The 22,571-nt window shown below is 39.7% G+C and overlaps 1 protein-coding gene across 4 annotated transcripts in view; it reads left to right on the forward strand.

Annotated features, from left to right (window-relative positions):
• Nucleotides 1-22,571, forward strand: part of PNPLA7 (patatin like phospholipase domain containing 7) — a 117,093-nt gene that overhangs the window by 2,105 nt on the left and 92,417 nt on the right. For 3 of the 4 annotated variants that reach the window (XM_068414086.1, XM_068414084.1, XM_068414085.1), the window contains exons 3-15: nt 1,688-1,753; nt 2,210-2,297; nt 3,351-3,433; nt 4,603-4,691; nt 5,078-5,218; nt 6,593-6,752; nt 7,819-7,899; nt 12,796-12,924; nt 14,299-14,379; nt 14,932-15,076; nt 15,641-15,733; nt 20,282-20,382; nt 21,278-21,424. In XM_068414086.1, the coding sequence (XP_068270187.1) occupies nt 1,688-1,753; nt 2,210-2,297; nt 3,351-3,433; nt 4,603-4,691; nt 5,078-5,218; nt 6,593-6,752; nt 7,819-7,899; nt 12,796-12,924; nt 14,299-14,379; nt 14,932-15,076; nt 15,641-15,733; nt 20,282-20,382; nt 21,278-21,424 (1,404 nt within the window). The remainder of the gene's footprint in view (nt 1-1,687; nt 1,754-2,209; nt 2,298-3,350; nt 3,434-4,602; nt 4,692-5,077; nt 5,219-6,592; nt 6,753-7,818; nt 7,900-12,795; nt 12,925-14,298; nt 14,380-14,931; nt 15,077-15,640; nt 15,734-20,281; nt 20,383-21,277; nt 21,425-22,571) is intronic. The other variant, XM_068414087.1, reaches the window with a different exon arrangement.

Genomic DNA, 22,571 nt, shown 5'->3' on the forward strand with positions numbered 1-22,571 from the left:
GGAGGTCTGAATTTCTTCTCTCCCTTGTCATTTTTCTGTATTGAGGCACGAGGGCTCAGTCTGTGCGTGTGTGTTTTCTTCTTTTGCTCATGAAATCGTTTCTTCTCCTCGTGTGGCAGCAATGTGACTGTCAGTTGGCAACTACTATTTTTGATGTTATTTGAGATCGTGCAGGCCTGGATAGTAGCAGAACTGCGCGTGTCCCTGACACTGTCAAGGGGAGATAAATTAAGTGACCACAATAGACTTAGACCAGGAACTTGCTGTGTTTTGCCTGAATGTGTTGTGTTTGTGGCTAACAAATTTTCAACTTTTTTTTTAAAATTCTTGTTACTTTCCACTATGATCCCACTAATAACAGTCTGATAATAATAGTGATAGAATTAGTTTGACTAATATTGGGAAGATACATTATCAAAATGCTGTGTTAAAGCAACCAAAGAAGACAAACTGAGGATGGGGGTCTGTTTGTGTTGACTGGTCAGGCAGGAGTTTAAGTCATGCTGTAGAACTGGAATGACCGTCATGAGAGAGACTAGTTTGGTGACTCTCAGCATGCACGTCCTTTTTCTCTTGGTGGCAAAGCTAAATTAAGAAGTCATCTGGATCTGGAACCAAGGGCAAAGACTGGGACCAGAACTGCATGTAGGACTTCAGATTCAAGTACTTGTAAGGCTCGAGACTTATAGAGGGACTGTCTCTGTTTAGCCTGCACCCAGGGCTAAACAATAACCAGTTGTTCTATCACCCAAGACCCCTCCCCAGCTGAGAAAGGGAATTGAGAAAAGGAGGGAGACTCGTGGGTTGAAATTTAAACAGATTTAATAAAATAAGAAAACCAATATCAATACTAACACAAAAGACATAAAGTTATACTCAGCCCATATAGTAACAGTGAAACTCTCCAGGGATGGTGACCATTAAGGGGAGAGAGAGAAAAGACCAGAGCCAAGAGCCCCCATCCCCAGCAGCTTTCCCATTTATAGTGAAGGTGACGTTAATGTCACAGCACACACCTGTGGGCCAGCCTGGGGCAGCTGCCCTGGATTTAACTGCTCATGGCCTTGATCACCATCCCACAGCTGGCCACACACTGAAACAAATGGAACAGAAAAGTGAATCTACAATTTTATCCCTGCGAAACCAGGACAGGGACATATCTGTCCTTGTACTTGCTTTGTTTCCTACTTGTTCCTAATACTTGGTTTGCTTTTTCCCCCCTGTTCTGGTAAGTTTTGAGCTGGCATTTGTGGGACTACTGCAACTGCCAGTTTTTTTTTCCTGAGTAACAATAGTAGGCACAGGTCTGGGACTGTATACCTGAGGTTAGAGCTTTTTCCCATGTGCATAATTTTCTTTTTATAGTGAATTCATTCAGCTGTTTTATTACTTATTTTCTCAGTCTCATGAAGTCCTTTATGTTCAATTCTTGTCCTTGTTGCTCTGAATAACAGAGTAATCAAAAAAAGTTATCACCTCACTGACCCTGTTTTAGGACTATTTAGGAATGCGTTGAGCTGACACCACTAATGACCCCTCTCCACTGAACGTCCTGTGTCTGCAAAGGGGGCTGTAGTTGAAAGAAAGACGCTGGAAAATACAGTGAAGTAGAGCAGGCATCGAGATGTTTTTATGGAGGCTTTTTGCCACTTGTGGGAAACTAATTTCACCTTCCTTTTGGTGCTAGGCTGTGTTACCAGCAGGAGGAACACGAATTCTTCAGTTTGTAGAAGACAGAATACAGACTACTATGGTAACATAGAGCTGTAATCAGCTGGGTGAAAGATTGTGCGCGCATAAATAGCGTGTGGCTTCTCGGAAGTTCTAGGAACTCTACTAAGTCACAGTCAAAGTCTGAGTGTTTGTTTCTTTGCTGTCACTGTGCATGAGGCAGGAATTAATTCCTGTTATTTCATCCCATGTACTCTGAGTTGATCAGCTCACAGGTCTTTGGGGGGAAAAATTCTGAATATTTTGCATGTGAGCTTATGAAAATTCTGATTATTTTGCATGTGAGCTCATGAGTGAGACACTGATGTAGTTTAGACTTCTTGCATGTGTGATGTTTTAATTAAAAATTAAGTATTTATGAATGTGCTTGACTTTTAGACATCTTGCTGAGATAAGTGTTCTTCAACCCTCTAAAAAGTACTTCATTTTTAAACTTTAGAAGTTACTAAGTTCTTTCCTCCCTAAATTCCTCTCACAGCTGACCGGAATTGCGATTGGAGCTGCAGTCGCATTACTGCTTATAGCGATTGTTGTGTTTGTCGTTTACAGAAGAGTGAAACGATCTAGTAAGTACTTGTCCTGGTTTCATTGGGGTTTGGTTTCAGTTTGTGGCCAGCCATGGTGGTCAAGGTCCTTAGCAGTTAAATTCAGGGCAGCTGCCCCTGGCTGGCCCACAGGTGTGTCCTATATCATTAACATCAAGTTCACTGTAAAAGAGAGGGTTTGCTGGGAAGAGCTGGGGCTTTTCCTGCTCTCCTTGCCTCTCCTCCCTCTTCCTCATTTCTAACAATTGTGATTTCTGGAGCAACTTGCCAGTGCTCTGTAGATGAGTATAGTTTTGTCTCTTTTGTGTTGTCATTTATATTTATTTCTTTATTTCATTAAATCTGTTTAACTTCAACCTACAAGTCTCCCTCCTTTTCCCAATTCCCTTCCTCATTTGGGGAAGGGACATTGGGTAATAAAAAAACTGCTCGTTGTTTAGCCCTGGGTGCAGGCTAAACAAGGACAGTACTCAATAACTGTGTATGTTTTAAAAGCAGTTTTCTCAGTTATCTTCAGTATTTTTGTAACGATATGTGGTAGATTGTGTGCTGGTTTGTGATTATATTGGTTGCTGTGAAGGTAGGGGTTCTTGCAGGAAAACAGCTTTAAAAAGATGAAGAACTTGTGTTGATTCACTTACTTAGGTCTGAACATAGAATTCATAACTGTCACATGCAGGACGCTGGAGGATTTTATTTCTGCAGTGTATTGGCATGCAAATGATTTCAACCCTGCTGTAATTTCACTGTTACAGTAATGAGAAACAAGTGAATTAGAGGTTTCCTTTATGAGATTAACATTACCTGATCCTTATATCTGTTTAGAGAGCCTTTTTATCTCCTCCGGTGATTAGGTAGAGCCTCAAGGCAGCTCTTCCCTAGTCCAGTGTGGCTAACCACAGCTGGATAGAGATATCTTGTGTTGGTTTAAATTCCAAACACTGCCCACAAGAGCTTGCTGCTCAGTAGACAGGAGCTGCAGCAGTTATGGAGGTAGCAAAACTGAGAGCCTGTGCTTTGCTTTCCCTTAGCAAAGAGCTGCAGGTGGTTTCTGATGTGATGCTTCTTTTTTAGAACAACTTCAGCCACATGTGCCTCAGTACAGATTTCGCAAGCGAGACAAAGTGATGTTCTACGGGCGGAAGATTATGAGAAAGGTAAGGGCGTCTGGCGTGGTGGGAGGGAAGTAAACATTACAATCCAGTTCAGGAGGTGGTGTAAGTTTTGAAGTACTTCACTTGCTTAGCCTGGCCCAGGGCCTTCAACTTAGAAAACTTCACTGGAGTTTGGGGATGTTTCAGAGCTCCTGGAATTCTGCCTGAATTGCTGATGGAACAGCAATAGCTTCTCTTTTTGGACAGACCTTTTTCAAGAATATTTGCAGACAATGAGGGTAGTAATAAATCAATGAATATCGAACTCAGCATTTATGTAGAACTTGGCCAAAAAAGCCCCCAGTGAAAGGAAATTGCGTGTTGCCAGCAACTTCTTAATTATTCTTTAACACAGTTGTTTATATGTAACACACATAAGTAAAGGATGCTTAGAATTCTGCATGGTAAAATCATTTCAGGTAGTTTTTGGGTTTGGATTTTAGACCTTGCCTTTTGTTTTTATTTCTAAGACATAGAATATTACAAACTAACTGCTGTTGACTGTACTTCATGTATTTTCGATAAAATACCAAGATTTTACTTTCAAAAAAAAAAAAAAAAAGGAGCCTCCAAACTAATTAGAGATTTCTGTCGTGAGAGAAACTTTTTCCTGGGATTCCAGTCCTGGAGAAACAAAAGGAGAACTAGTAATGTTTTGAAAGTAGTTAATGAGGTGTTTTCTTGGTCTTGCAGTGGATGCATTTCTCCAGAAGGTGGCACTTAGGAACTGTTAAAAGAAGTGAAAGCCTTGCTACATGTCTGTGTCGCTGCTTGTCACCATCTCAAAAATGCCTCAGTCCCTAGTTTGTCGGCATCACAGACTGCCACAGGAGTAGTGGAGCTTTAAATGTTACTTGTCTGCCCGATATTGAGTGTTCCTGAGCAAGAACTGTATAGCTAAGGGGTTTTTCCCCTCTACTATACATTGCCACTGTAGTAGTTGCTTATTAAAATCAAAGTATACTCCACTTGCTTTCTAGAAGGCAAGTGATCCTAGAGTAGGTGTTGTTCCAGTCCTCCAAGGTCTTGTATGAGTGCTTCACTCTGCTCACGTTCTTCTAATGACTTGGTAGATGAGTTGGATCCTTTGCAGGGTTGGAACTAGTGGGTTAAGAGTTGTTGTTTGTTTTGGTTTTTAGTAAATGTTTTTTGTTTTCATTATTTCCTCCGAGGTTACAACTCTTCCAAACTCTCTGGTTGGGAACACTGTACCTCGCCAAAGGATGCGGAAGCGCGCAAGGGTTTTATCTTTGGCTAAAAGGTACTTGGGCTTTTGGGAAGGGGAAAATTCATGCCATGGAGGCTGGTTTTGTGGGTTGTTTTTGTCGTTTGTGGTGTGGAACCTATCCCCAGCATAGTGCTTTTCCGTAGCTGTTGTTTTTTTCACAGTCCTGTCAGCTGCGCAGCAGCCTGGCATTTTGCCGGGAAGTTTGCTGGAATGGAGTGGTTTATGCACACAGCATTGTCTCTAGTTTTGCTGAAGAAAGGCAGGAAGGTGGAACGCTACTGTTTTATCTGCTTGATAATGTGTAACGTGGTACGATGTGCATTTAGTATTGCAGTCAACCTACGCTGTCGATGTACAGCCCGTACTTAAGACACACGAGGAGACTGACTGAACTTTCTGGCTTCTGTTTTTCCTTGTAGGATTCTGCGTATTAAGAAGGAATGTCCAACTCTGCAGCCGAAAGAACCACCTCCCTCTTTGCTAGAGGCAGATCTGACTGAATTTGATGTAAAGAATTCCCATTTGCCATTGGAAGTCCTATACATGCTTAAAAATGTTAGGTAATGTTAAATGGAAAGATAAGGTTGGATTTTGCTTTCGATGTATGTTCAAGTGATCTAAATATTTGGCAGTTTGTGTCAAGTCTTACATTTTATCACTGCATGGTCAGAATCTTTAAGCAATTGACTGAAAGCTCATCACAGAGTGAGAAAAGAATAAATGACTTCTAATTTTCTAGAAACATTAAAAAAATAGTTGAGTGTTTAAAAAAAGAAAAAAAAATATAGATTAGTGGCCTAAATTTGGGGACAGTGATAATAAAGCTTTTCTAACATGAACAGATTTCTGTTAGTACGTTTTAAAAATTCCCTTTAGAGTATATCAGACAATTTTTTGGTACGGAAAGGCATCAATTGGTAAAATGTTAATTGGATACTATATTGACAGCTCTCTAAATTGCAGAATCTTTTATTTCACTGGTTGAAAAGGTTGCAAACAGAATCAAAGTCAACTTAACCCTCACACCTCTTCAGTGGGTTGAGAGGAAGAGATGGTCTTTGTGCTGTTCAGCCAAGTGTTTGTATTGCTGACAGAACAAAGAGGATGAGATCTTCAGACCCGTAATTTTGGTTTTGTTTGTATAGGTTCATTTTTCTCCCAATTATGATATAATTTAGTCCTGAAGGTCATACATACTGTAATAAAACTGCTATTTAAGTCATCTAAACTTTCTACTGTGGAATTATGATCTGCTATGACTAATTGATGTTGCAGTTGAATTTGATTGATTGATCCATCAAATGTGAGCTAATGGAGCTGTATGAAGGGCCCTTCTGGTGCTGTGCACAGAATGATCAGATTTAAGCCTCGTATTTCTGTCTGCCTGGTAGTGACTGACTAGTTTCAGGATCAAAGGAGTCCAGTTGCACATTACTTGCAGGAGGTGGAATATTCCAAACTTACAAGTACGTGCAGATGACAGGAATTTTTCCCTTTGTTTTCAGTATTTCTGTGGTGTTCTGGTTAGGTGGACAGGGTAGCTGTACTAAAAGGGAAAGTTCCAAAGGGTGTCGTATCTCATATGATGGGTGAATCTATTGCAGGTTTTTATATTTTTTCCCTTTCAAAATCCATGCTGGTGTTTGCTTGAGGAAGACTGGATATACTCCTCCTGAGCCTGCTGGCGTTGCTCGGAGTGCTACTCAAAAAGGAACTCCCAATATCTAATTTTCAGCATTTTACAGTGCTCATGCACTACTGTCTCGGGGAGTTCTGCTACTTCTGCCATGCAATGACTGACCCTGGGCTTCCTCTGCTGTTCATGCCTGGGGGCTTTGCTAATTTAGGAAAGATTTTCCAAGGGCAGTGGCGATTTTTAGGTTTCCCTTTGCAGAAAAGGGAAAAAGGCTAATACCGAATTTTCTTTCCTGCAGGGTCCTGGGCCACTTTGAGAAACCCCTTTTCCTGGAACTGTGCAAGCACATGTTTTTTGTGCAATTGCACGAAGGTGAATACATCTTTCGTCCTGGGCAGCTGGACAACAGCATCTATGTTGTGCAGGATGGCAGGCTGGAAGTTTGCATTCAAGAAAGTGTAAGAATAAACTGATCTGTGGTTCTTGAGATAAATCTGTTGGTATAGCATATAGGTTGGCATGAATCATTAAGCATTGATTAAACTTAGACATTTGAATCATAGTGATTCAGAAAGGATTATTTCCAACCCTTCAGGGCCATGATATTTATGAAGATCAAGGTTTTGAGTTGTGGTCCCCCTTGTCTTAGATGAGAGAGCGAAACACAATGCTGATCAGGTATTCTGAAATGTCCTCACGTGCTCTAGTTGCATAGTTATTGAGGGAGGACAGGGTGCAAGACGGGCTTTGCAGAGCGTTGGGAACATTCTCCTTTTGGATGGTAGTTATATAAAACAGTTGGGTGTACAGAGCAGGAGAGACCAAGTACACTTCGCTCCATAATATTCTAGCATAGTAGTTAGCAGCTTTGCCTGGGAGGTGGGAGATTCAGATTCACTTTTGGGTAGACAGGGAAAAGAAATAATGGCTTGTTTTATGGGTGAGTCTTAAAATGTTGAGTGCTAGCCCTTGTGATCCCTTCTGCCAATTTAGATCGTTTTTTGCCTTTCTTCCGGACTGAACTTTGTGTTTAGCCTTAACATGTGAACAGTTTTCTGGTGACTGGAAATGCAGGGGTTTTGTTTTTGTAAATTATCCCAAATTTGCTGACTTCTGTAGATTTCTGCATTTTGCTGTTGTTTGTTTCGTACTACCTCTTGTCCCCTAATCCCTTGATAAAGGGAGCTAATTCTGTCTCACAGTGAAGGAAGCTTTTTTTTTTCTTTTAGTGGTTGTTACGTAGCAAAGACAAGCAGGTCACATTTCCACCTAGATAAAACTGACTTCTAGTTTCTTTTAATTTATCACTTTTAGAATGGTGGTTTAAAACTTTGATGGTTTGAATTAGCACATTTCCATTAGAGCAGAGAGAACACAAGCATCCAAGTTATAATGGGGGACCATTTCTTTTAGGGCTCCTCAGAGTACTGGGAGAATGAGAGCAAGTGAAGCTTTCTGAAATGCTCCATATATGCCAAATATGCAACTGTGAGCCTGCAGTAATCTCCTGTCCTACACTTGCAGGATGGAACAGAAGTGGTTGTTAAGGAGGTGCTGGCAGGAGACAGCGTCCACAGCCTTCTCAGCATTCTTGATGTTATCACGGTAAGTTCTTGAACGTGCAGGTTTTCTGCAGTGCTGCTTTATGTCACAGAGCCTGTCAGGGGAAGTGGGCTTCGGATATTGCTAAGAAAGAATCAGAATGGAAAATGTTTCTTTGAGCAATTCTTTTCCTCCTCCCAGGCCTTCACAGCTATAAACTTAGCTCTGTGGTGTGTAAGCTGGTTGTGAAATGTGTATGCTTGACAGTGTAACACCGGCTATTTCTGATAAGCAGCAGGATTTGAATTATTCTTTTATGGCTGAAAAAGTGAGGTATGGTTTGATTTGCTCAAGGTCACAAAGCAGTCAGGAGGAGGACAACGACTAGGTTAGGGCCCAGTCCAGGCTTTCACACTGTTTGATTTGTTACCTACTGAATTTATTTTTATTTAGTTTAATGAGAATAAATCTGACAGTTGTTATTATTGTAATTATACTGTGAAACCAGTTGATGGATTTAATTTTTTCTTAATACGTTAATGTTGCTGGTAACCATCTGAAGGTTGTGCTCTTTGGCAGGTGACAAGATGAGCTAAATGCCAGCGGGTCGTATTTATTGCACAAATTAGTAGTGTGGATTTTGTTTCAGTTGGAATTACAGTGATGGTTTTGCTGAAGTTGTCACGGTGCTTCTATTTAGGAATACCTAAATTAAAGGCGGTGAATTCGTCATTGTCAATAATACGAAAGCACTTGAAGTGCTTATTTGAAGGATTTTGATAGTTGAGGGGATGAAGATAATCTAATCAATAAGTTGTTCATATTTGACCTTGTATAATGTTTCTGTTGTGCTTGGCTGTCTCCTTTCATTAAAAGGTAACGTTATTCTGTGTAAGTCATTTTAGTGATTCTGTAAAGTGTTCTTTGCCACTTTTAGATGCTAGCATGTATCTATATATCTCTATAATTTCCATAAAGCTCACGGAGTGATAAACAATTTTTAAGCTTGGTCACGCTTTCTTCTGTAGAAAGTAATGGCATGTGAAGAATTTGGACTGTACAAGTCTAGTTCTTGCTGTTGGATCCATATTAATAGCAGATTTATAGGTATCTTTGCCCTTGTTACTTTCACCGGTGAATTTTCTTAATATTCTAAAGAGCAGGACCATCGTACAGGGACATGAATACTAGTCATGTTCTTTTCCTATGTTCTTTTTGAATAAACAGGAAGAAATCCTTGTGTAACAATGGTTTGTGGCTTTGTGTTTTCAAAGGGTGGTTGCTATTCATTTTGTGTTGTGTGGGTTTTGGGTTTTTTTAATTCTCATTCTATCATTTTTTTTCTCATTAGTTATACCACTGGTAAATCAGAAAATAAAAATTATTGAAAGTGTGTTGAAAAGAGTTACCAGTGTGCAGAATGGTATATAACCAAAAACCTTGCAAATTTTTTTGCTAAAGTAACTTGTTCTCATTTATTTTTTCTCATTTCTCCCTTGTTTCACAGCTTTGTGAACTGGTTGTTTTGTTTCTGTTTTTCCTCCGTTTTATACTCCTTGCTGACTTTAGGTATAGGAGTAGCATGAAAATGGGCAAGGAGGGAGAAAGTAGCATTGATCAGAATAGAGGAGACTTCTCAGTGGTGTTCCAAATTAGTGAATGAGTCTTAGAACTTCCTGCAGATACCATGACCTTAATTAAGTTTTACTATACCACCAGACATGGATCTGACATGAAGAAATAAAGTATTCAGAGAGGATTTGAGTTGTCTTTTTCTCATTTAGTTTTCCAATTTTTTAAATTGAGAAGTTCCCTTAGATCTACTAAATACAAAGGTACCAGCTGTGACCTAAGAGACTTGTTCTGTGTTTCACTTGTTCTGAGAACAGATAAATGCTGCTTTCTCAAAACTCAAAGGAGAAATTGAAGGCTTTGAATCCAGGTAGATGCGAGCCCTTTCCTGGTATTTTGGAACAATTCTGTGTTGTAGTTAATCTGATACTGAGCTGATACTGCCTCAAATATTAAAGAAGTCTCCGAACTGAACATCGGTGATGTCCATGTGAGTGTTTGCCGAAGGTGTTGCCGAGTGCTCCCTCTACCCCTGTGTGCAGTCAGATCTGTTTCCTGAACAGGGAATTTTCATTCAGAGTTAAACGGGACAAATAGAGACAGCATTTGATGCTGATTGCTAGAGCTTTGGGTGTTAGGCTTCCTTTGTCCTCCATGTGGAGATGGTATTTGGAAAACTCTGAGCAGGTGGCATAGCTGGAATGAAAAAGAAGAAACTGGGAGGAATATTGATCAATTGCCAGTGACTGAGGGGAGAAAATGAAAGTCTGAGGATTAAAAGAAGCTGAAAAAACACTTGGGATAAAGGTGAGCCTGCAGGGCTCAAGTCTGTTTAAATGACAGTGGACAAGATGAGGTTATGAAGGAGCAACTGATTGCTGCAAGAACTTTAGGTTGCAGCAGTGCTGGTGTAGTGTGGAGGAAGATGAAATCTAAGCAGTGGGAATAGAGAAAATATGCCAGATTTTTGGGTACAAAAAGGAGTTACCCCTCCAAGTGGGAGAGTGTAAGGCACTTGTGTCTCTTGTAGCAGATGTCTTAACCAAATTCATTTGGATTTGGCCATTGGCTGTCATCTGGATTCAACTACTATAGCTGTGACATTGGTTACCTGCAATATTTAATTACTCCACAACTCTTAGAGCAAGACAGAAGTAAATAGTTATCCGTGTTGAGAACGAAAAGTTCTCTGTTGAAAAACTCCTAGTTCATTGCTGATTATAACTGAACTGTTCCTGGTGACCTCAGTGTGCGATTGTAAAATATTGTAATTTAAACGTGGTATTCTCCGTGTGCAGCTGATTATGTTTGAGAGAACTGACAATTACGGAACATTTCCTCTTCGTGTTCCTCTGACAGCTTTTAGCATGTTCCAAACCAATTAAACATGGTGGTTGGCCCTGTCAAAAGCAGGCTGCTCTCGTGCAGGGATTTCGAAAAGGAGAAATGATATGCTGAAAAACTGGAGCGGTAGGCTGCTGTTTAGAGAAAAAAAGGCTGCTGTGTCGTTATCTGTTATTATCCTTAAACTGGTTTTCTGAGAGACTGTCAGCATTGGTGTATCCTCAAACAAGCCCTGTTCAGAAAAAACACCAAACACTTTTATTGGGTAGAATGTAGACCATATAAATGTGATATACCGTGCTTATTTTGCCCTTTTGAGTAACTGTTATGGAACACTGTTAAACTTAATATTTATCCTTTGTCCAGCAACTAAAGATTTAGTAGATTTCTGTAGTTTTTCACTGTGTATTTGGTATAGGAAATACAGTTGATTATAGTGATGTATGTACTTAAAAGCAGACTATATAAATTTTCCTTTACATTTGAGTATAAGGAGAATTCCAAACTACTTCTTTGTCTGAAGTTAGTCTTTAAACTGGCCTGAAAAATAGGAATGTTGCATTAATTTTTGGTGCAGCAAAAGGCACAGGAGTGTAATTTGTTAATTTCTTTACTTAATTAAAAGACACTCAGAAAAACTGAGTACACCTGGTAGCTTTGCACTGTAGGTCAGAGATATTTAAAATTTCAAATCCCTCAGGATCTTGAAAAAAAAAGCTATTATTTTATAATAGATTTTATAAAAAGGTCAGCTGAAGTTGGTGTAATTAAGAAGTTGGTTCCAATTAATTTAATTTAATTTTGGAATCTGCTTCATCGTGGCTTCCAGACTAGCAAGGCAGACAGAGCTGTAGCTTTATTTTACAGAGTGTTTATCATTGTACAGAATGTATCTTGTTTGGTTTTGCTGTGTTCTTTCAGCAGAAATTCTTTTGCAGTGCTTGTGTTCAGCTGTCTGATGTGCTGGAAGACTTGCAAGTTTTTCTGTTTGTAATCAGCATTTAGCATCTGTGTGTTTAGCGTTTGGAAAAATTTGCCTTCTGCTGCTGAGGAGGAATGAAAGCTTCAGAAGCTGTGACTGTGTTAAAGTAGAAACTCCATTTCTTCCTTAGCTCCTGCTCTGTACCACAAAAACACTCCTTTTATCTTAGAAATATTGGCTAAATCAGTGTCTCATGTATTAGTAAATGTATTCATGACTTATTCTTTTCAGCATTTACTAATGGGGTAGGAGGAGTGTTGTCTGGAGTTTTTTATCCAAGTGTTTGGCAGTAGATTTTTGGTAAAATCTATTTTGATTCAAGGGGGAAAATCCTAAACCAGAGGCAGACCTTCCCGTGTAAAAATCTCTGTATTCTGCCCACTTACAGTTTTATCTTTCATTGGTTTGTTAGTTCTCCATCTGTTCTTTGAGCAACTCAGGATGGTCTAGACCCAGTTTATCTCCAGTAAAGAGAAGCTGTTTGGCTTTGTCATTTGGAATATTTCATAGCCATATCTATGAATATATATATATTATATCTCTGTCTTAGAACACAAGAAGTCTGCCTGGTTTTTGTCTTATTTCATTATGTATGTAATTACTATACAATTTTATTATATTTTTTTTGCTGATTGTGTGAGTCTATGATTGTTATTGCAGGAAATAGCTTGGTCGTCAGTACACATAATAAAATCAACAAAACCTCATTTCTCTGCAGTCTTGAATAACTGGAAGCTGAAATACTTCTGAAGCCTGGCTTTGTATGTAATAAAACTGTAACAGAGTAGACCAACCAGCCAGGTCCCCTGAACCTGATACACCTTCTTGTAGCTCTTATTTCTCTACCTCTGTCTCTGTTTAATGCTAGTGAAATTCCCAGTGTGAATTCACCTGACCGTGCTGCCCTCATTACACCACCTGTAGGTCATGGAGCATAAGTTCAAGGCTTTTTGTGGTCAGATGATGTCTGTCAAGCATATACAATATCAAAGTAGAAATTTGGGAAGAATTGGGTCAGATAATTGGTGGATTAACCTTGTGTCTCTGAAACTTTCTATTAGGGTCACCCTGCTCCTTATAAAACGGTCTCAGCCCGAGCAGCCATTCCGTCCACTATATTGCGACTTCCAGCAAGTGCCTTTCAAGATGTCTTCCAGAAATATCCTGAAACTCTTGTTAGAGTGGTACAGGTAAGCTTCCTTGTTAAGTAGAATTGGCCAGGGGGGTGTGTATGTAGAGGAATCACTCTAATTTCGAAGTTACAGTGAAGACATTTTGAAGTTCAGCAAGCTCATCATCCTTTTGCAGGTGTGGAACTGTTCAGTATAACTTCTTTTCAAGATTTGGACTCGTTCTGCTATTCCTCTTGCTCTTAGAGCCCTAGACTTAATGATCTCAGCATTAATGACATACAGGAATAAATAAATCAGATACGTTGAATCAGTTTCTGCATATGATAGCCTCTCGAATCAGCCTGACCTGCACTGTAAGCTCGTTGGTCCTGGTGGAGTAGAATGTGCTGGCATGGGCTCTGTGTTATGGTTATGCACCAACAAAGCTTCAGAATGGCTTAGAGTGTGGAAAAGACTGTCACATACTCTGAAAAAGGACTGATGTACCCTCAGAAGCTGTTTGTTGAGGGGTGATGCTTTGTAAAATTCACAAAATTCAGACTGAGGTGTGAATTTCCACTTCAGGAGCAATTGGCAGCATCTGAGGAAAGAGCTGTGCTTTGTATTAGTTTTAAGTTCACCTTCCCTTGCTTTGCAGGAGCTTAGGCAGTTCTCAAGTGAGCACTGCAAATGTCTTGTATATCCCGCAAGTGGAAGCGAGTGCAGGGACTGGTGTATTAACAATTTGAGTTTGGAGAGTTTGCCAAGGGGCGCGTTGTCCCACAGGTATAATAGTCCAATGGGCGCACGTGACCTGATCATTCTCGTCTGTCCTTTTGTTTTACTATCACTTCTAAATCTTTTTGTCCTTACAAACTGTTCTGGTAGCTGGATGATTTATGAGTGACACATGAACCTCCTAATACTGATGGTTGAGGAGAACAGATAATTATACCAATTTAATTTGCTCTGTGAGAGCTGATACAGAAGAGAGGATGGCTTAAGAGTGGGAATAAGGTGCCAGGGCAGAGGAAGGTCAGCTGGCAGTGATGTCTTATGCTAGCTTAGAGTGTTCGTAGAGCAGTAGCACAGGCTCTGGGTGGGGAAAGCTGAAATAATTTTTTTAACGAGGGGGGAAAAATGGAAGCAAATGCATTTATTTCAAGGCACATTTATTATTAATGTTTACAGAAAGCAAAAAGCATTATTTGGTGTTTGGAAATAAGGCTTTGGATTCTTGTGCCATCAAATGATTATGAAGTCTTTGGTAAATGACTTGAATCTATCTTTGCTTCAATTTATCAACTGCTAAAAGGAATTTCAGCTTAGGGTACAGTCTCTGTTTTATAAAGTGCCTTCAGGTACTCTGGTACATAACTGTATCTAAATGCAAGAACAAGTGTGGGAGAATCCTAAATCCGTTCCTGTTGCTTCTTGATTTCCCATTTCTAGATCATCATGGTAAGGCTGCAGAGGGTGACGTTCCTCGCTTTGCACAACTACCTTGGTCTGACTACTGAGCTCTTCAATTGTGTAAGTTCAGTGTACATTTTATCTGCCCTTCCTGTGCAGCCTGTCTGTGACTGGGCACAGAGAGGTTGTCCTTCTTTCAGAAGATCATAAAGCAAATGTTATATATTAATTTAGTAATGACAGTACTTGAGAAGTTCTTGCTATCACCAGCCCATAAAATCTAGCTTAGGCTGATGCGTGGGGAATTGGGGAGAGGTGGGCAAGCTTAAAAGAAGTGCATCACTTCAAAGTGGTGTATGTGCCTCACTGAGCGTGTACATCAGTGTGTTTCAGCAAGTCCTGATGCATTAAAGATACTGAGTCAGTTCTACCTGTAATGGTTTGAAGGGTGATGTACCCTTGGTGGAAGAGGACCAGGTCAGGGAATACTTAAGCAAACTGGACATACGTAAGTCCAAGGGCCATGATGGGATGCACCTGTGAGTGCTGAGGAAGCTGGCAGATATCATTGCAAGGCCATTCTTGATAGTCTTTGATAAATACAGGGTCCAGTCCTTTTTAACATGTGTGGGTGTGTGTTTTATGTTTGCCTTTTCACCGTGCTTCTTGTAGCAGAGCCAAGCCATCCCGCTCATCTCTGTGGTAAGTGTAACATCTGGAGGAAGTTCAAGTAAAGCAGTAAAAAGACAAGTGTCTAATGTATCAGAGGAAGATCGTGGAGAAAAGTTTGAAAAAGCTGGGGAAGCTCTGGAAATAGGTAATGTTTCTGGAAATGTGCAGTAACTGTCCTTTGTGATGTTCTTGAACTGTTGTGCCATTCATCAGAGAGTTTTTACTTGATGAGAGTAGTTTAGGGATTGTCTTAAATCAGTTTCGGGTTTGAAGTCTTTGGATACTCTTTTAGCTTTGTTAGGAAATGATTGCCGTGTTGTTAATGATACTGAGGGGTGAGGGGAAGGGGAAAAGAAAGTGGCTCCTAATGTTGACTTTATAGGAGGAGCTGTGAGAATTCTGCACTCTAGATACTAGCAGAAGAATTGCTGGATATGTGTAGGCTTTGGGGTCGAAGTGTCAGTATGTAAGCTGAACCTAGGAAAATAGATTGAGTTGAATTTTGCCTTTGGACCTCAAAAACAATTTTTAATTAAATCAAAAGCAGGAAGCAAGTTTAAACAATGTCTAACACTGATGTTTCAAAACCTTTAACACAGCCTTTAAGTTTTAAAAGTGAGTAGCGAGAGGTTCTTGCTGTCAAGGGAATGTATTTTATTAGGGAGTAGCTTGTGTTCACATTTGTGTAATTTTTGTTTCTAAATTTCAGATATGTTGAAGATTTCTGGTACAGAAATCTCTGAGCATCTTTTCAGAAGAAGCCTTTCTTCACCTCCCTCTGCAGGGTCTGCAGAGGCTTCTAGTAAGTAGTGCTTGGCAAAATTGTGGGAAATATGTAGTGTAATCTAATCGTATGGGGGAAGACACATGCTCTCTGGAGCACTGCATTAGATAATCTTCCTGTTTATGTTAGATAATCATCTTGCAGTAGTACTGCTTCCTAACTCATTTGTCAAAAATTTATTTTCTGAAGTAATAAAGGGACTATTATATAAGAGAGCATTCCCTTGCTGTCTCTATTAGCAATGGGGAGCAGTACAGTAATTTGGCTACTGAGAGACCTGCAAATGAAGAGCTTTATTAATTGATATAACTGAAACAAAGTGAGTTATGATGATATGCTATGATCTTCCATGCAAAAGATGACAGATTATTCTTGTTTGGCCGATTGTCCCTAAAAGCACATTACATGGCTTTGTTGCTTTTAGAGGAATGTTTTTTGAGTGGGTAATAAAGGTGATTTATCATTGAATGCTCTGAGACATTTATGAGGCTGAGCTGTTTTGATGCTGTGATACTCATTTCAGTGAACTTCAGTCATCTACACTGTAGACATCTTCCACTGAGCCAGTAGCTTATGTTAGCTTTATGTTCAAGGTAGAGAAACTGGAACTTCTTAGGTGAACCATCAAGGAAAGAATCTGTCTTTCGTCAGCAGAGTACCAAACTAGCCATCTTGAGGTAGTTGTAAGGTCATGCTTAGATACTGTTGTCATTATGCAGATATTGTTAATAGAGAAGTCATATGAAGTTTAACCAGTGGAATAAATGTACCCTGGATACGTTAGAAGATACATGTATTGCTTATATTGACTATTAAATGGGTTAGGAGATCATCTTATGAGGGGTTAGAGAGTATGGAGATGAGAGAGGAGGGAGACAGGCTGAGGGAGCGCTCAGCGTTGAGGGCTTTCCCCTATGTGAGGTTTCTAACACTTGTTGCTATCAAGTTAAGTTGGTTCTATGTATAGAAGAGTAGAACAGGTAGTAGGGTTTCTTATATCTTGCTTCATTTTTAACAATAGAGAGCTGATTCACTTTCTCTTCAGTTTCTACTATGAAAAGTACAGTGTCTCAGTTACATTTTTTCATAACTTCCGTGTTATTGTTGAGGGGGATGAATGTGGCAGAGAAGTAGGATTTTGGCTACTGACAAGCGGATCATCTTTCTGAAGCAGGGAAACAAATGAAGGGAAAATATTGAAGTGACCCATGCGAGACTTGACTTTATTTTCATATGTGCTAGGTAGTTTTGCACTATGCATTATAAAATGTACCAGCAGACTTGATTCAGTGGTGAATTCAGCAATGCTTGCTCTGAACATAGGTGGTTTTTCCCCCAGGTAAATAAAGTAGTCCAGTGAGATCTGCCTGTGCAGCCCTGTTGAAGTAGAGTCCATGCATGTTCTCGGAAGGATGTGGAGGGATCCCTGCGTACTTAACAGTGAATATGTCCATTTGTCCTTCCTTTCTCCTTTTCTGTGTCATAACACTTACGTCGGGTACACAGAGCTTAGCAGAGAGAGAAAATTAATTTTTACTGACAGAAGGAGCATATCTAATTGGGTAATTATGATTTACCTCAGTTAACGGAGCTGATTTCTGCTCACTGCACTGAGGTTACAGTTGCCATTTAGCTTGCACGGAAAGTATCCTGATGTCTGTAATGAAAAGATCAAGATCTTGCTTCAGACTCTATTCCGCTACCTTACTGTGTGTTCAGACTCCATGGGATTATTGATTGTTTATTACTGATTCCAAGAAAAGAGAACTGTCTGTTATTAAAGCCATGCAGGTGCTGTTATCTCAGCATCTCTTTGATTTGCTTGGCTCATTAGAATTAACAAAAATGCTAAAAATTACTTTGGGGAAAACATTTTTGCCTCTCTTGCTCATGGGGTTAGGGTGTAATTTGTTCTTCTGGTTTTTGTATAGCTACCTAACTTGAAACATAGCAATTGTGCAGATGAGGAAATACAATCCTGCCAGGTTAGGCTAGCCTACTTTTTAAGTATACTAACTCTTTATGTGGAGAAAGGTGTAATTAAGTCATGTGGAGCATCTGGGCTGGTGGACAGAAGAATTAGATTAACAAAATAAAACAACAGGATCTTTTGTATGTGATAACTTCATCAGTTTTATTGTTCTGGAAATAAGTGTTCCCAGCTTAATTTTTTTACAGGTTAAATAGCAGCTGTCTTTTACTGGTTGATTTGTTGGGGTTTTTTTTAATCAAGAGTTAAGAGAAACTACTTTTCCTTCTTCAAAATTGAAGCCATGATCCTGTAGCGTACGTGCAGGAGCGTAGGACCACCTGCGTTAGGAGAAACAGGTAGTTCAGCGAGCAAGTACTTGGAAGGAAGGAGGCAGTTGAAACAGGGCCAGGGACTCTGTCAGTTGTCATTGTTTTTGCAGTGACTTCCATACCAGCAGTGTGTGGGATACCAGCGAGCACATGTTCATCAAACAGGGTTGCATTCCACTCTTGAGTTTCCCACTGCCTTCTGTTCTTTTGACTCAACGCTTCTAGTTAGAGCTTGTTCTGCCGTATCCTTTCTAACTCCCATTTGAGCAACAAGACAGTTTAATTAATCACTGTGTGGGAAGTTTATATCTATGACTGAGATGAAGACTTCTGCTTTGAATAGAAGTCTGGTAGACATAAACTTTTGCTCTTAGAATGCCTCCTCTTTTTCCTCTCTGATTTTTTTAATATGCAGAGCTATGTAGAGGATGTGTTTCATGCCTACATGCCCATTATCAGATTATTTAGGTTTAACCTGAGAAGTGTGTGTTTAAATTTAAAACACACTTGGGGTATTGAGGTTTAGTAATTATGCTGACACTGTGATTTGTGTGGCAGTGTAACTGTCGGGTACTCAGATCAGCCCATATGGAGTTCCGTGCTGCTATTTCTACTATTCCAGCTTTTTTTTGCTTATAACTAATTTAGGGTCTTTAATGTTGCAGTGTGTATGAAATTCAGTTAGTAGCATCAACAGTTTTTTGTTTGTTGGGTTTTTTTTTCCATCGTATGGTTTGTAAGTTTTGCTGATGGTGATCTTTGGGTCACCTTGTTAGGTTTCTTGTTTGGAGGCTGATCATTAAATGATGTTATGACCCCAGTGGCAGGTGTAGATTTACTGCGTGCAAAGATTTGTTCGTATTTGTAGATAACATGGAAAAGAGTACTCTGAGGTAGATCTGAATCTTTGGGACAGTAGGATTCTCTCCTTGTCCTAGCTGGGGTGGAGACAGGAGTCAAAGTCCTTCAGAAATAAAATAATTGTATTTTTAAAATTAAATTTGTAGACAGCTGTTCATGGGAGAGTAATGTTTTCACATGATCATATGTAATAAAGGTGTAAATATAGGGCAGCTGCATGTTTCCAAAGGCCAACTTTCCAAAGAGCAGGGCAATCCTGGGCAAACTCAAGAGTGTGTGTGTATGTAGAGAGGAGGGGGGACAGGCGAGGAATGTAGAATTAAAAACTTGAGCCCTTTCAGAGTTTGTTAGGTAAGAAAATTCAACAGTCAGGAAAGACAATTGCTTTTTCTAAGGGTCCATCCTATTTTTGAGCAGTAATTTTTATTTAAAAAAGCAAAATTATAAGAGCAATGTAGTAACAGAAGGAAAAAACATAAGGGAGAAAAGTTAAACTTTTCAGAATACAGTATATTTTTGAGACATTTTAGGCATAGCAGTATGATAGAAATGATTATAGATTTGTTTGTCAAAGGAAATTGCAATCTCTGCATCATTCTTAAACTCGTCTGTAAATGATCAGGCTGATATGTGGGTATCCTGTTCAAGGTAATTAAATAGGATGTGTTTCCCAGTTATGTTTGTGTTATTATCTCAGAGAAGTTCCTGGAAGGTGGATGGGACAGCCAAGGAGCTAATATAATTAAGATGTATTAAAATTGGGAAGTAAGGAATAGAAGTTGTTAGTGACTTCAAATTAATGAATAAAATAAGGGAGACCTATAAGGGAACTCCTTATGTATCTCTTGGCACATCACGTGCATTGAAAGTTTGGACAAGTTGTAGAAAAGATCTGAAATTATTTTAGGCATCAGGGTGGGATGCTTTCTATGGAGAGACTTTAAGAAGTTGCTGATCATAATATTCTCCCTATGAAAGCTCTTGCAATATACTGGGTACAAAAAAGTTCTTTGGTTTAGTGGAGGAATGGTTGACAAGAATCATTTCCTGGAAACCACAACAAAAATTTCATGGATTTGCCTCTTCCTGATAATCTTCAGATCCAAAATTACTCTGTTTTGTCTACCCCAAAATAATTATTGTGCTCTGTACAAGAGTGGGTGTGGGAATGTTGGGATATACTGTATACATGAGCTCAGATGAGAAGATGTAAAGTTCCCATCAGATCTTCCAGGTCAAAAGGAATGAGGAAATTGGAATATGAGGATGCCACTTTCTGTTCTATCCTCAGCTTCAGAAATGAAAAAACAAACAAAAAGTTGCTCAACTTTGTGTACTATCTGCTATTTTTGAGCAACTGTCATAAAGGAGGTGCCTAAAAAAAGATTTTTACGTTGCTTGTAGATAATTCCATCTGTGCTAAGTCAGACATGGACATGGCGTACGAAAGAGCCAGAGTGCACTTTGGCTCTGAGGACACTGCCAGCAGTCCTGTTGCGGGCAAGGTAGGTCTTCTCCTTCGCAGAGTCCAGCATGTTTCTTGCACTGTACTTCTTTACTCATCATTATTCTTTGAGCAGTAGAAATGTTTTCTTCCTTACTTCAAATACATGCCCTTGCAGGTGTTCATCTCTCTACAAGTTGCAATATTTGGTGGTCTTGTGTCAATGTGTTTTCTACCTTACAGTTGTTTCAGTAGATGTTGGTGACTGTTTAGGCTTTTTAGTGAAGATCTTGAAACTTTGTGGAGATTCCCTTGGCAAGTAATGAGAAAGCACTGCTGCAACTGCTTGATTTTAGGTATATTGCCTTCCTCTGACGCATAAAAAGGATTATTTGGAAAGGTGAATTTGTCAGACCATGCTTTAGTTGTAAGAACCACCTTGCAGCAAGGAATTAAAAACCTGTGAACTTTGTGTAGGTTTTCAGTCGTGATTTATGAATCTGTTTTTCTTTTGTGCTCTGCTTTTTACAAAGACTGACCTAGAGGTTAAGAGCACAAAAATGCTCTTGAATTATAAAACTGCAAACCAAAATCTGAAGAGAAGCTGTGGTTAAGTGGGCCGTTGATGGACATGTTAACTTTTCCTCCATCTTTGTATGTGGTGTTGATCAAGTTTTAGTTCTATCAAGCTGGCAGCTGCCCAGTTTGTGACAAGTCTCTTATTCTTCCCTTTTGCAAGCTGTGATGAGTAACTTTGTTTGACTTAAGTGTCAAGCTTTTCAGAAAAATACCAGGATAATGAAGTTAGCAAGCTGTTGCTTTTTTGGAAACCTACCTCTTTATTCAGGCCACCAGTTGTGGTGGATAGAGAACACAGATGATCCAGCAAGTTTTTGCTGGGTAGGTGCCAATTATAACATCTAAGCCGATACTTGTTGTGTATCTGTTCTTTGCAGTCGATATTGAAGAAGACTGTGATGGTGACAGGAACTCCTTCAGCAGTTTTCCATTATAGCGCTGTGCAGGATTCCTGTAACAGCAAACACACTGATGCCATCGTTGAAGCAGCGAAGAAAGACCTTTCAACCTTGATGAAACTTGATGTAAGTTATTGCAGGAAAAAACAGCTTTGGTTTTGCTTTTCATCTCCTTCTGCCAGGCACTAAAACGTAAATTGTCTCCCTAGTACACCGTAGACTCGCAGAATGTTTTATTCTCTAGTCTGTTGAAGTTATTAGCAGGACTGAAATAAATTCGAATTATTCTGCCATCTGAATTATTCAGACCATACCGAAATGCACTGCATAAATCTTTTATCACTGTACAGATTTATCCATGTGAGAAGTAAACGTGCAATTTCTGCCGCCTTGTAATTTCATGCTCTCACATGCTGTGTGAAGAAGTTACGTAAAGGCGTTCAGGTGATTACTGAATGTGTTAATGCTGTTGGCAGAGTGTCTGAGTGCCTCGTTTGATTTCTGCACTTGAGTCTCTGTATTTGGCCATTGGACATGAGTGCATTTCACAGCTGAGTGACTGTGCTATGCCCATTCCAAGTTAAATGCTTGGTGCCCTCGCAGTCGTTATTATTGAGCTCAGCCCTTGCTTCTCACCTTCATGTTGTAAGAAGGAATGAAAATATTTATTTTCATCGTTCCGGTGATTCCAGCTGCATTTCGTTATGGAGGTGTATCTGTTCATGCAGCTAACCAGACAAGTTGGGAAGATTGTACATCTGTCTAGATCAGTCACAGATAATCCTAGTTTTGTTACAGCATATATTTCAATAACTCGTCTGTTGATGCTGCCAGAGGCCTGGGCACAGCTCCTGCAGCCTCCTCTGCAGCCGCCTCCTCTGCTTTAAGAGATCTCACCAAGTGACACTTAGTAGAACTTAAAATCCAGAAGTAAAATCTTTTAACATTCCTGCTGACTTCCAAATTATTCCTGTTGCAACTTCAAAAATCTTGGTCATGATCTTTCAGGTACCAGTAGTGAGGCTTGAGCTACATGTTCTACGTTGATTTGACTAAGGGGTGCAGTACTGGCTGTTAGTTTGCAGGAAACTTAACTGGCTTGTTACGTTATAATTTTCAATTTTTTCAGGCGTCTATATCCTCATGAAAGGCTCCAGGCTATTTCAGAAGAAGTTATTGTTACAGATGGAGTGAAGTAGGACTAGGTACTTTCATCTGCCTCGTTCAGCCTCCTGTTCTTGATAGGACTGGCCTCAGACGCTGCTTGTGACAA

This window comes from Nyctibius grandis, chromosome 16 (assembly GCF_013368605.1).
Source record: "Nyctibius grandis isolate bNycGra1 chromosome 16, bNycGra1.pri, whole genome shotgun sequence".
In the NCBI taxonomy this organism is placed as follows: Eukaryota; Metazoa; Chordata; class Aves; order Nyctibiiformes; family Nyctibiidae; genus Nyctibius; species Nyctibius grandis.